This window comes from Otolemur garnettii, unplaced genomic scaffold (assembly GCF_000181295.1).
Source record: "Otolemur garnettii isolate 467f Iridium unplaced genomic scaffold, OtoGar3 scaffold00002, whole genome shotgun sequence".
Classification (NCBI taxonomy): Eukaryota; Metazoa; Chordata; class Mammalia; order Primates; family Galagidae; genus Otolemur; species Otolemur garnettii.
Genome location: NW_003852397.1, coordinates 14,030,909 through 14,044,498, shown reverse-complemented (window position 1 = coordinate 14,044,498; position 13,590 = coordinate 14,030,909). Strand labels below are relative to the sequence as shown.

At 40.5% G+C, this 13,590-nt stretch overlaps 1 protein-coding gene across 2 annotated transcripts in view; it reads right to left on the bottom strand.

The window, feature by feature from the left end:
- SLC35F1 (solute carrier family 35 member F1) overlaps positions 1-13,590 on the bottom strand; it is a 414,246-nt gene that overhangs the window by 28,974 nt on the left and 371,682 nt on the right. For both annotated transcript variants that reach the window (XM_012805345.1, XM_003781626.2), the window contains one exon: positions 5,891-6,045. In XM_012805345.1, coding sequence (XP_012660799.1) covers positions 5,891-6,045 — 155 coding nt within the window. The remainder of the gene's footprint in view (positions 1-5,890; positions 6,046-13,590) is intronic.

The window sequence follows — 13,590 nt, the reverse complement described above, 5'->3', positions numbered from 1 at the left end:
CTATCCTGAGGTTTAGACCAATGGTTCTCAACCTTCTTAATGCCATGACCCTTTCATATAGTTCTTCATGTCATGGTGACCCCAACCATAAAATTAATAATTAATAATTTAAATTATAAAAACAACAATTTTAATAATTAAAATCAATAATTCTATGTTTAAATAATTTGAATTATTCAAATAATAATTTTAATTTTAAAAATTAATTAATTTTAATAATTAAAATTAATAATTTTATGTTTGGGGGTCATTACAACATGAGGAACTGCATTAAAGGGTTGTGGCATTAGGAAGGTTGAGAACCACTGGTTTAGAAGAAGGAGAAAGGGCCAGAAACCAAGGAATGCAGGCAGCCTTTAGAACAGTGTGTTTCAACCTTTGTTATCTCACAGCACATTTGGACCTTTAGATAAACTTCCGCAGCACACTTACATTATGTTGATAAAACAAAAAAAAAGAGTAAAAAAAAGAATATGCTTATTGAACTTTGAGCTTCTTTTGAAAATATTTCATTAATGATCTTTAAAAATTCCTGTGGCACACCTAAGATCCTCTCTCATCACACACCAGGGTACCAAGGCACACTGGTTGAAAATCACTGCTCTGGAATCTAGACAGGGCAAGGAAATGAACTCTCCCTTAGAACCCCTGAAAGGAACACAGCTCTGCTAACACTGTATTTTAGCCCAGGGAGTCTTCTGACTTCCAGAACTGTAAGATAGCAAATCTGTATCATTTGAAGCAATATATTGTGATAACTTGTTACAGCAGCAAAAGGAAACTAAGACCCTTTCAATTTCAAACCTGTCCTGTTTGTCTGATACATATAAGGTGACAGAGTTTGTAACAGGTCAAGCTCTGACCTTATAAAGCCCATATACCCTCAAATTGAAAAACATCCCTGCTAATCTCTTCCTGGGTTCGGCTTTGGGGTCTCTGAGGCCCGGTAAAGCATTTCCTGTGCTGTCCATGGATTGCTATAGATTCACTGTTCTGAATTCAATCATGTTTTCAGGTAATAAAGAATAGAAATGCACACCACTCCTCAGAAGTCTTGTAAAATTAGAGTTTTTGAGACCACTATACCACTCAGATAGACTAATTTAGAATTAGGCCATTTGCTTCCCAGGAACAGGGGGCTACATTGTCCAGTCAGCATGGCAGTCAGCACAAGAGGGATAGATGCTGCAGACAGTGGAATGATGTTGAGGAAAAAGGAATGGATTTTTTCCCAAGGGTGAAAAAACGACAAACAGCGACTAATCACTGTTGGGCAGGAGAGTTGCATTTAGTCATTCAGTTCTGCCTGGGTAAGCAATATCTGTGAGAACACAACCCTCCTCCAACTTGCAGATATTCATAACCAGATCAGAAACTTAACTAAAGACATCATCATTAAGTGAAAGAATCAATGGTGACTGAAGATGGTAGTGAAACCAAATGAAATCTGGAGATCACTGGTCCAATCCCCAACACCACTGCATGAGGCCCATCCTCATTCCCTCACTCACAGCTATGTCCAGCCTTCTCCAGCCCTCAGAAATTCCTGGCACAGCCTGTTCCCCTCTTGGAGAGGATTCTGTTGGCATCTAGCAAGTTGAGGCCAGGGGATGCTGCCAGACATCTTATATAATGCAGAGGACACCCACTACAACAAAGAGGACCCAGTCTAAAAGGTCAACAGTGCCACGGATGGGAAGTAAGTTCATGGGATTCTATGTAGCTATTGAAAATTATCTTGTAGATTAGCGATTCTCAACTGTGATTATATATTAGGATATTTGATCTGATCATCTGAAGAGTTTCTAAAAGGCCTTACTTGCAATTAATCAGCATTACACTTTCTGGGTCAGGCCCCAGGCATGGCTATGTTTTATATTCTTTCTAGGTGATTGTAATGGATGGCCAGAGTTGAGAACCACCAGTTTAGACTCGCATTATATAGAGATATTAAATGACATGGAAATATATACATATTAGTTTAAATAAATCGTGACAAAAATAGGTGTGGTGTAACTAAATATTTATTATAAAACATATATGAACTGTAAAATACAGGGTATCCCAAAGGTTGCCCCTAAAGTGGCCATACACAGGCAACATGGGAAATTACAGCTAAATGTACTTTTCTTTACAAAATATTCATGACAAAATTTTCAAAATATTTATAAAATATTCTCTGGGTTGGGCACCTCTTTATAAAATTCTGTCATGAATCTTTTGTGAATAAAGGTATATTTAGCTACAATTTCCTATTTTCCCTACCTATGGAGACATTAAGGGCAACCTCTGGGGCATCTTATGTATGTAAAATGGTCCCAATGTCTAGCAGCATTTATTTGTATTTTCTGATTTTCTCATAACGAATATGCATTTCTTTATAATAAAAGACAACAGATGATTCCAGAAAATAGTTTTGCAGTTTCTTATAAAATTAAATATGCCACTGTACAACTTAGTAATTGAGTGATAAGGTGTTTATCTTGGAGAAATGAAAACCCCTGTTTACACAAAAATCTATATATAAATGTATATAGCAGCTTTATTCATAATAGCTCAAAGGAGAAACAACCCAAAAGTCCTTCACTAGCTAAATGGTTAAATAAACTATGGTACATCCATGCCATGGATTACTACTGAGCAGGAAAAAAGGTGAGCTGTTGATATATGCAACAACCTGAACGAATATTCAGAGAGTTATGCTGAGCAAACAAACTCAGTCCTCAAAAGGTGACATGCTGTATCCTTACACTTATATGACATTCTTGAAATGACAACTTTATGGAAATGGAGAATAACTTAGTGGTTTCATAGAGTCGGGGGGTGAGAGAGAAGTAGGTGTGGTTTTGAAAGGCAAGATGAGGACTACTTCTCTCATGAAAATGTCCTGCATGTTGGCCGTGTCAATGTTAACATCCTGGTATTGTACTATAGTTTTGCAGGATGTTATCAACAAGGGAAACTAGGAGAAAGGTAACTGGGAGCTCTGCATTATTTCCCAAAACTGCATGTAACTTCATAATTACACTGAAAGTTTAATTAAAAAAAGACAAGTCTGGGCACAGTGACTCATGCTTGTAATCCAGCACTTTGGGATGTGAGGCAGGAGGATCACTTAAACCCAGAAGTTCAAGGTTGCAGGGAGCTTTAATGGCACCACTGCCACTACATGTTAGCCTGGACAAAAGAGTGAGAACTTGTCTTAAAAACAAAACAACGAAAACAATACAAATCAATTTTAACTAGAAAAAAATATCTACTGTGTTGGATCAATTTTCTGACGGATGTTTATCTTACAAATAACAAAATTTATCTGTATAGGAAAAAAAACCCATTGCTGTAAGAAATAAAATTTCCATTATACCTTTAAATTGGTGAATACAACATTTTCAGATAACACATCTTCCCTTCTGACAGTATGATGAGGGATTACTACGTGGTTTCCTACTCAGCAATGTAATTTATCCTAAGTAGTAACATACAAATGACGGGAGGAGAAGATGGATTGTGAAGGATTAGCCTTTACCTGACCATTAGTCTTCTCAGTTCCTGATGCCTGCAAATGTGAGGAACCCTGAGTTTAACTCAAAGTCAGTGACATGTGAGATGTGACCAACTCAAACACAAATGAGGACTGTTCGGGTACCCTCCCCCTAAAAAACAAGGGTTCTTAAACTCAGAGCATCTGACTCAGGGGGTTAGGGGAAGTCTAGTAGCAGTGCAGACTCCCCCTTCCCCAGATACTGATTCTGTGGCTCTGAGCTTTGGTTCATGAATCTGTATTTTTAGCAAGCACCCCAGTGAGACCAGACTCTTAGGAACACTGTCCCTTAGGCACGCTGACAATTGGACTGGGTCTGGATTGCCCATAGTCCTCAGTCAGAACAATAGATTTTAGTTATCTTTCCTTAAGGAAGACTAAAGGGATTTTTCTAGGTCAGAAGTTTGTAAAGCCAAATACAAGGTTAACTGTTAAGAACTGAAGTCATCTGAAGGAATGGATGAGAGGTGGATGCTTAACTGAAGAAGGGAGAATAAAGGTGGTAGCCACCTGCTGTGGTGATGAGACTATGGCCAGGTGATCTCCAGGGCACTGGAAGATAACTGAGTGTGTTGAAGAGGGATTTTGAGAGAACGTGGTCCCCCCAGCACTGTGGTCAGGAGCAGCCCTAAGGGAACATACTGTGACTTGGCTTTTACCCTTACGAGGACCACAGTGAGCTTGAGAAACAGATTGCATCATACAAACAAAACTAATTGCAAACAATACATATTGTCCAGTCCTAGATACTTGCTGTTGTTTTTGTCACCACACAGGGAAAAGAATCTCTGTATAGAATAGGAACTCACAGGGGAGATAGGGAGATGTCGACCAAGGGGCACAAACTTTCAGTTTTAAGATGAATAAATTCTAGAGACCTAACGTACATCATGGTGAAAATAGTTCACAGTATTGCATTTCATACTTTAAATTTGCAAAGAAAGTCGATCTTAACTATTACCACTTGGACAAACAGAAAGAAGATGACTCTGTAAGGTGATGGATATGTTAATTAACTTGCTTAATATAATCATTTCACAATATATTAATAATATGTGATATACTAAAACATCGTATCATCATACACTTTAAATACTGTGCACAGTGTAAATTTTATTCATCAATTACGTGCACTTCAATAAGGCTGGAGGAAAAAATAGGAACTTTATCTCTAGCTGCTGGCAGGGCCCCTTCCTCAGCCTCTCCAGTCTTCCAGATCTGTTTCCAGTCCTTGTAGCAATTAACCAGCCCTTTGTGAGCCCTTTTTCATTCTTTTGGCCCTTCTCTGTTTCTTGGTTATTGCTTTGGCTTCTCTGAGTAGTAACTCTGATTATTCACTCCCCTTCTGTGCCTCTGGACCTCACAAATACAACCTCTCATCATGTTTCCAGGGAACTCCAAGCCCAGTTTCTCCAGGTTGAAGATGCTCTGGCCACACCCGTGTGCTGGTGATGGTAGCCGTAATATCACCAGTGAAGCCCTTGGCTAGAAGTGGCCAGAGCAGCGCCTCTTTTCTGCTGCTGCATCTTCTTTTGCCTGTCCTGGTTTGTTTTATCTTCTTGGACACTCTATATAAGCCTGTTTCACACTGGGTCATGTCCCCATGGGCCCTTACCTTAAAGAACTCGTGAAGGAATGGCAGGCGATCTTTGCTCACACACTGATTCTAATTGGTTGCTACTGGCTGCAGTGAGTGTGGTGTCAAAAAAATAGCATCTAACTTCAGCATGCCATGATCCATGAGCCTGTGTGCCTCAGGTGAAGATGTGGGCAGAGTCTTGCATGTTCAGAAACTTCCATCTTTGGACCGGACAGTCTCTTTTTTCTTTAGAGTGCATGCATTAACTGCAAATCCTTCACAATATCTCCCTGCATTCCTTTTGCATACCCAAATCTCTTAATAAACTATTTCTAGTACATTAACACTTTCTATTCATGTTTGGTATATAAACGCCGGCAAAGCAGAAACTGCAGGACTTGTGTCTTTTCTCTAAAGAGGACATACTCTGCCAATGCCTCTAGTAGAATCTATGTTGTGGTTGTAGTGTGAGAATTCTACAAATCTTCCCAGCTTCAGATTGGAAAAAGAGCAGCCTTTGGGCTGAGTGATATTGGAACAACTGTCCCCCATTATTCCAAAGCCCTTCCTTATCTGGCTATTTCTTATCTTTTATTATCAATTGACTATAGTTACTAGTCTCTTAGGACAATTTTGTCTTACAATTGAAATGGAAATTCCCAATCATGGGGGTTAGCAGACAGAGTTGCATTCTGATTCCCGACACAAAATCAGGGCCTTCCTATCCATACACATTGTTCCTGCAGCGTGTCATCTTCAACTCAACTTACCTTGTAGTGGAAGAGAAACAAGCCACAGAACAGGCTGTACAAATCCGCTGTGAGCAGAGAGAGGTTGACCGAAGTGGCGCTGGTTTTCTTGATGACGACTGGCATAAAGCTGTAGAGACCAAACATGCAGGCGCTGAAGCCGACATACAGCAGTCCTGGGGGAAGGACAGAGAGGACAACATCAGGGCCTCCTCTGGCATCCTCAGCATCCATGGGAGGAGAGAAGATGGGGAATATGGGCCACACCATTCATCACCCACAAAAGGCAGTTTTTCTTTCTCTCTACCCACTGGTGTTTATTATTGGATAACACATGGCAAAAAATAAACTAGATAAAGAGTAAAAAGTGGTGTGTGAAAAATGAACTTCCTGCTTCTTCCACACAGCTGACATTTTGGTTCTTCTGGGAAGGAGTGCCTCTTAGTGGCTACAGACAGAACACAGGATCAAGGTTTCTGCATTCTATTCCCAACTGAACTGTAATTAATTTTTGCTACTCATGTACTTGTATTTTGAAACTTCTTTTGCCTCTTACATTTTTTTATTTGCAAAATAGAACAAAACTGCTTGGCAGCATGTATTTGTCACCATGATGAATAACTAATGACATGACCCTTACAACTGAAGGGCTTACATTGTAGAGAACTGGGCTTACGTGACCTTGGGCAGACCAGTTCATTGCTCTGAACATGAGTCATCAGTCATTGTCTTCCAGATTCATAAATCCTGTGCAGACCCATTCCCTAGCACACAGAACCTGCCCTCCCATCTCCTTTCCTAGCCTACTGTCAGCTCTCACATGTGGGCGTCAATGCCTTTAAAATGCTACACAGCCACTCTCCCATCTCTGTCTTTATAGTTATGCCTAGTCACACAATTTTAATATTAATTCCCCGACTACTCAATTTTGTAGGGCCCAAAGAAGTATGTTACAGCTAAATCTAGATTTTGGTTCATCTTCTCCCAGATGTTGACACAATAGAAATGTAGAAAAATAATGTTCATTTCTTTACCTTGAAAGAAGAAGGCATAGAATTAGCATGAGTGATATGATTCAGCAGATCTTTGGGCATTACAATATAATAAAAATAAGCCTTCCAAAGGAACTCTTGATTGAATGTGCCTGACATGGGCTGTGAGCAGATTGCTTACTCTGAATTTTATGGATTTTGGAGGCTTTGGTAGGTACTGGACACCTAGTCCCCATAACCAGGAAGACCAGTGATGAGAAATTTGGTTTGCCCATAAAAAAGTACTTAAGGCCACAAGTCATCATTCCATATGCCTCTTATACTAAGTATAAGGACAACCACTTCAGATTCATATAAAAGAATTATTACAAACATTAAGTAAGCAAACTCAGTACAACAGCCCCCTCTAGCGTGGTGGAAGTGCCTTCATAGGAGGATAGAACAACAACCACTTTCTATTTCAGAAGGGTAACTGTCCTAGGTGTATATCTTCCCATTATAATGTCAGAGGGGTTTGGATTCTCCAACAGAAGTTTTAATTTGTTAAAAGGGTCACATTTCCTGTATTTGGGTTTCATGCTACTTATAGTTCATTTTCCTTTTAATCAAACTACTAAAAATATAATAAATACTACATGACTTATGGTTAATACATGAAAAGGCGTAAAAATTAATTTGATATTTTAAAAGAAATCTGTGATTAGCAGGCTAGAGATAAGAGCTATCCTCACTAAAATAATCAAACTTGATCAAAACCCAGTCCAGGCACCAAAGTCTTTTTTTTTTTTTTTTTAAGGCATTACTGATTTAGATTATACTGTGACTGGGCTAGAAAGTTCAAGAATCCTACCCTTCCATCATCCTGCATAGACTGTCTCTTGGGGGCTCTGATGTTTTATATTCACTCATTTATTCAACTATTATTCACTGAGTATGCTCTATGCCCCAGGATGTCTGCTACAGGCTAGGAATACGATGAAAAACAGGATAGGCAGAAGCTTACAGTTGCTACTAGTACCATGCAGGCAGAAGAGGGTTCTTTACAGAGAATGGCAGGGGCCCGATGGGGGTTTAGGAGGTGCTGCTTTGTGGAGATGTCACTTACCTTGCACACTGGGGGACCAAAAAGAGATTTCTGCGGGAGGGGTTGGGTGAAGAATATTTTTAGGCAGAGAAACCTGCATAGGAAAAGACTCTGAGAAGAGACAGAGCTTCAAGTATTCCAGAAGCTGACAGAGACCAGAATGGCCCAGCAGAAAAAACAGAATGGGCAGTGACAAGAGATGTAAAATTGGGAAGGCGATGGATTATGCAGGGTCTTGGGAAGATTTATGTCTTATTCTAGTTGTGGTAGGAAGCCAAGGAGTTTGCAGCAGGTGACTAACAGAATCTAATCCACCTTGAGGATCAGATGATTCTGGCAATTCCATGAGTAAGTGTGGTTTCATAGTCTGTCATAGCACCAGCACGGCTGGTTGATGGTGTGCTTGGTTTTGCTTGGAATGGCATAAGAAGGGACGTGGCCAGGTCTGTGAAGACTCAACAAGCCCTGGAATGGAATGTTGCAGGCAGTGAGAGCAAGAGAGAAGGAGGCATGGAAACTGAGATGAAGAGACTACGGGTAGGGGGACCAGGTTTTCAGGGGAAATAAATGCTCCATTTTGAGTATGTTTATTGTTAGATGCTTATGTATAGTCCAAAAGGATCTGTCCAGTACAGTGCTGGATATATGAAGTCAGAAAATTAAGTTTGTGAACGCATCCTAGAAAAAGTGCTACATACCTCATTGCTGAATATCACAATGGTCACCTTCAAGGTATTCCCCTAGGGAAGCTATGCCCTGACGCCATCCCCTAGTCTACCCTTCAAAGCAACTTTCAAACTCTTTTACTGGAATGGCCATCGGAGCTGTCATAATTGGAGGACTCAGATTTTATAAGCCCAATTGGTGAGCCAAGGAGAGTAGGAAAATAGACCTCTCAGGTTGTTTATAGCTTAAACATGTTTTTAAAAGCTATAGAACTCAAATGTATGGGGACAGGAGTAGCATACACATTGTCACAGTTGATTGCTTTGCTTATGATATGGTCAAACAATATTTTTGTGTGTGAATATCCTGTTTTATAAGCAAAGCATGGTCAGCCAAATAAACACACAATTAAATTGAGAGATGGACTGTGGTATTGTTGCATGTTGCTGATTCGCTATTCTTTGGTGGATGTTAGCAAGTTAATGGATATTAGGAATTCACCGGAAGGCCTGGCTTGTTGCCCAATTGATTACATGATTAACAAATGAACTAAATAATTTTTTGACTGAGAACTCTATATAGGCTGCAATGACTACATTTATAGACAATGTATGTAAATAACCCTTTCTTTTTTTTTTAATTAAATGATAGCTGTGTACATTAATGCAATCATGGGGTACAGTGTGGTGTTTTCATATACAATTTGAAATATTTTCATCAAACTGGTTAACATAACCTTTATGTCATTTTCTTAGTTATTGTGTTAAGACATTTATATTCTACTTTTAGAAAGATTCACTTTCTTATTTGAAATATTTTCTCTTTTTCTTGGCATAGAATTTGGTCACTCTTGTCATTCACTAAAGAGATTGAAGCCACAGAGGCTGGAAATAATACTATCAGCTAACATGGATTGAGTGCTTACTATGTGTCATGTGCTTTATGTACATTAACTAATTTCCATTGTAATGCTGATAGTTATTGTTACCTTCTTTAGACAGAAAATTGGCTTATAGAGATTATTAGTCAAAGAGCACAGTCCCTACCAGGTTCAATAGAGGATATTTAATATGGTGCACAAGTCACAAAGTTGTTTGAATGGGTAAACAGGAAGCAGATGGTGAGGCAACCCCTGGATTAGCAATAGCAGGGAGGTACCCCCACCGCAGCAGCTAGAGAAATACAGGAAGGGGGGCCATGTTATCAGATGCCAAAGGTTGGGGAAGCCCAGAGGTAGAATCACAGGAGATTCAGTCATGCCCAGAGATCCCATCTCAAAGAGAAATAGGGAGAAATGCTCTGGTTTCTTTCCTTCTCCCACCTCCAGTCTCCCCCTACTGTCCCCCATTGGTCAAATGAGCTGGTAGGCAGTTTATGAGTGAGGTTGAAAAGTGGAGTTTGCATGAGTAGAGCAGGAGATGGGGTAAGAAATGGATCTGTGAGCAAACAGGCAAGAGACGAGCATGGGTCAGACAGTGCAGCTCCAAACTTTTATATTGTTTATAGAAACTTTTCTTTCATAATAAAAACGTGATTTTTTTGTTACAGTTTAGGTTATCCTTGATAGCCAACCCCCCCCCTCAAAAAAAAAGAAAGACAACCAGCATATAGTGGTTGAGTAACTTGCCCTCAGGCCATACGTGCTTTAAATTATTAGTATACCAATTGCTTAGTTATTATGAAGGGAAATAAGGCTTTGAAGGAGAAGTCTGTTTGACTCTCGTAAATACTCACTTTCTATATGAGTTTTTTTAATATGTGTACGTGCACTATCTATAGCATGTGTCTGCGTAGGCTGCGTATACTTATCTCAGCTCTTTCTTTTATCTCATCCCACTGCTGCTCTTTCTCTTTCCTTTGAATACACTAATTCTAAAAGATTACTTCTAGTTTTAAAAATAATGGCCAGGTTAGACGACCTCCCAGAACACATGCTCTAGGCTAAGTCTACAAGGGCACCCGGCTGGCTGGGTTTGCTCAGAGAGGGCAAATTGGTCCCAGCGCAGGGAGTGATGAGGCTGCTCAAGTTGTCTCAACTCCTCAGGCCTCACAGTCAACATGAGTTTTTTAAAAAAGGATATATTCTTAATTATCTTTAAGGTCCGTTCTGAGCCCATTATTTCATCTTCAGGGAAAGGCCAAATTTCTTGTTTTGGCTTCCAGGAATAAAAATCAAAACCCAACCCAAACCAGCGTCAAGCACAACATGGAACATGAGGAGGCCCCTACACTGCACACTTGCGCCCCGACCCCCAGCACACTTTTCCTTCCCTGCGACTTTGACTTTCACATCCGCTTGTTCACATGTCCCTTAACGCAATCCGACACAGGGGATAAAGGGAGTGTCTAAGTTATTTACTAGGTTCCTGAGTTGACTCTAACATCCCGGCTCCCACGAGGACATGTTAGCCAGATTAGGTCCTACATTCCACTTTAGTTTACTGATTAGATAATCACCAGTCTTTCTGTTCAGCAGAGTAAAACAAACAACAATAACTATTATTTTCTTGCCTTTAATTGCTCTGTATCTTGCAATTGGCCAATGTTATAGGAAAATAAAAGAATCTGTTTCAGAAAATGCCTTCAAGTCCAGAAAATCTAAAATATATTTACCATCCCACTTATCTATTTACCCCATAGGGGGAAACAATCTTTTGACTTTAGAAGAGTGACGACCACATGAACTGTCCCAGAGATTGTATAAGGTAGATTACTGACATGGGGAGAAACCCACTGACAGATCATGAGAAACGAAGACCTTCTTGGATTCTGGTCTATCAAAACAACATATCCCTCCACAGGGACACGGTGATCAGCGTTGGGTGACAGACATCCCAGGGAGTGCAGGGAGGGTCTGAGAGGATGCTGCCTCTGGCCTGGTGTCTCCCTGCCTGTTTGGCCCAGGAGTTCAATGGCTCCTAGGCCATCTCCCAGTTCTGCAGAAAGAAAGTGCAATGTTCAGCAGAAAGTCCCCTGCCAGTGCCTCCACCACTTCCTCTCACCTATATTTTGCAAGGTGAGAAAGGGCAGAGCAGGATCATCTTTGTTTGTGATGCATCACTTGCTCACATAATAAACATTTATTCACTACGTGTCAAGTGCCTAGAACTGAGCCAAACAATGGAACCTCGCTGTAAGTCAGGATGTGATAATGAGGACAAAGAGGGTCCTGGTGTCACACACCCCCAACTCAACCCTACAAATGCTTCAGAAAGAGGATGAATATGTGATTATATTTTCAAGGCCATTTCTTGTCAATACATAATAAATGTGCATACTTATGGAGTACATATGGTATTTAGATACATGTTTACAATGTGTAATGATCAAGTCAGGGCAATTCGGATATCCATCACTTTAATCAGATATCAATTATTTTTGTGTTTGGAACATTCTAAATCTCTTCTAGGCTGTTTTGAAATACACAATAAATTGTGAACTACAGTCACCTTTCTGTGCTCTGGAGGCCATTTGGGCCTCATTTCCAATCAGGAATTGAAAGGATGGCTCTGGAGTGTGTTTCTTTGACATGCCCTCCCTCATCCTCGACAACAGGGAACTAAGATCTTAATGGTGGCAATATGAGAGCTCATAATAAAACTATCTTTTGATGATGCATTTAACTAACACTGAATTATAACAGAACCTCCATGGATGTGCCTTATGTCCACATAAGAGAGGAAAAATTCTTCTGGACATTGCCATCATCCATCAACATCAAATTAATTTATACTTGTGGACCAGCTGCATGTGAAGTGCTATCAAGCAGGGGTCACATTTTGTTTGCTGGCTTTGAAAGTCACAAAGGCAGATGTTTCTGGAACCTGTAGCTGTTTTCTTTCCCCTCCCTGCTGCTGTCTTCTTCTTCTTCTCCTCTCCCCACCCTGCCCCCTCCTCTCTGTTGACTTTTTTTTTTTTTGAGACCTGGTCTCACTCTGTCACCCAGGCTGGAGGGCAATGGTGTAGTCACAACTCACTGTAGCCCCAAACTTCAAGCAATCTTTCCACTGCAGCCTCCTGGGTAGCTGGGACTATAGATACATGCCACCATGCCCAACTAATTTTTTGAAAAAGATTTTGTGGAAATGGGGGTTTTGCTATGTTGCCCAGGCTAGTCTTAAACTCCTGGCCTAAAGTGATCTGGCCTTCCAAAGTGCTGGGATTAAAGGTGTGAGCCATTGTGCCCAACGCCAATTTTCATTTAATTATAACATTCTGGAGCAAAATTTGAGACAAAAGAAATGACAGGACTCTGTGACAGACACAGGGCTGGTCGACCCTTGCCATATCTAGAAATAACCCCTGACAACCCCTGGGGAAAGTCAGACAGATGATTTTGTAGTGCACAGTGTGCCTTCAGAGGGAATTACTTTGGTAGCCAGTCAGCCTCAGGTGCTTAGGGGCTGGGGGCCAGTAGGTAAAGTGGTGCAGGGAAATTCTTGTCATAAAGACGGGATCTGAAGCTGTCCATTGTATCAAAGCTCATACAAGCTGGACATGGCTCAAGCAGCCAGCCACAGTATGGGGACGCACTGGTCTCAGCTGAGACATTGACCTTCTGAGGGTACTAAATGTCAGTCCCTTTCAGCGCTAGCTGTGATCCACCATCAGAGCATCACTAGGATCTTAAAATCATTGTCCTAGATTTTTTAGTAAAGTGACTTAAGAAACAGGTGTAAATGAGATGGCCTAGCTCAATGCATGTCTGGTATTTTCTAAGCCCATTTGGAGACAATTAACCATTTCTTACAGCAAACTGCTCCCTTCTGAAAAGGATTTTATGGGCTCAGAATGCCCATGTCATTGTTACCTTCCATATCTTTTTGATATGCTCAGTTTTTTGCCTTTACTAAAGTGGCACGTCCTAATGGTTTAGTGTTTCTTGACTAGCGCAAATTGGGGTCATTTCTGTCCTACCACTGCCTCGGGGCATTTCTTCCTTCTTGTTGGTCTTTAACCTAATAACACACTTCTGTGTC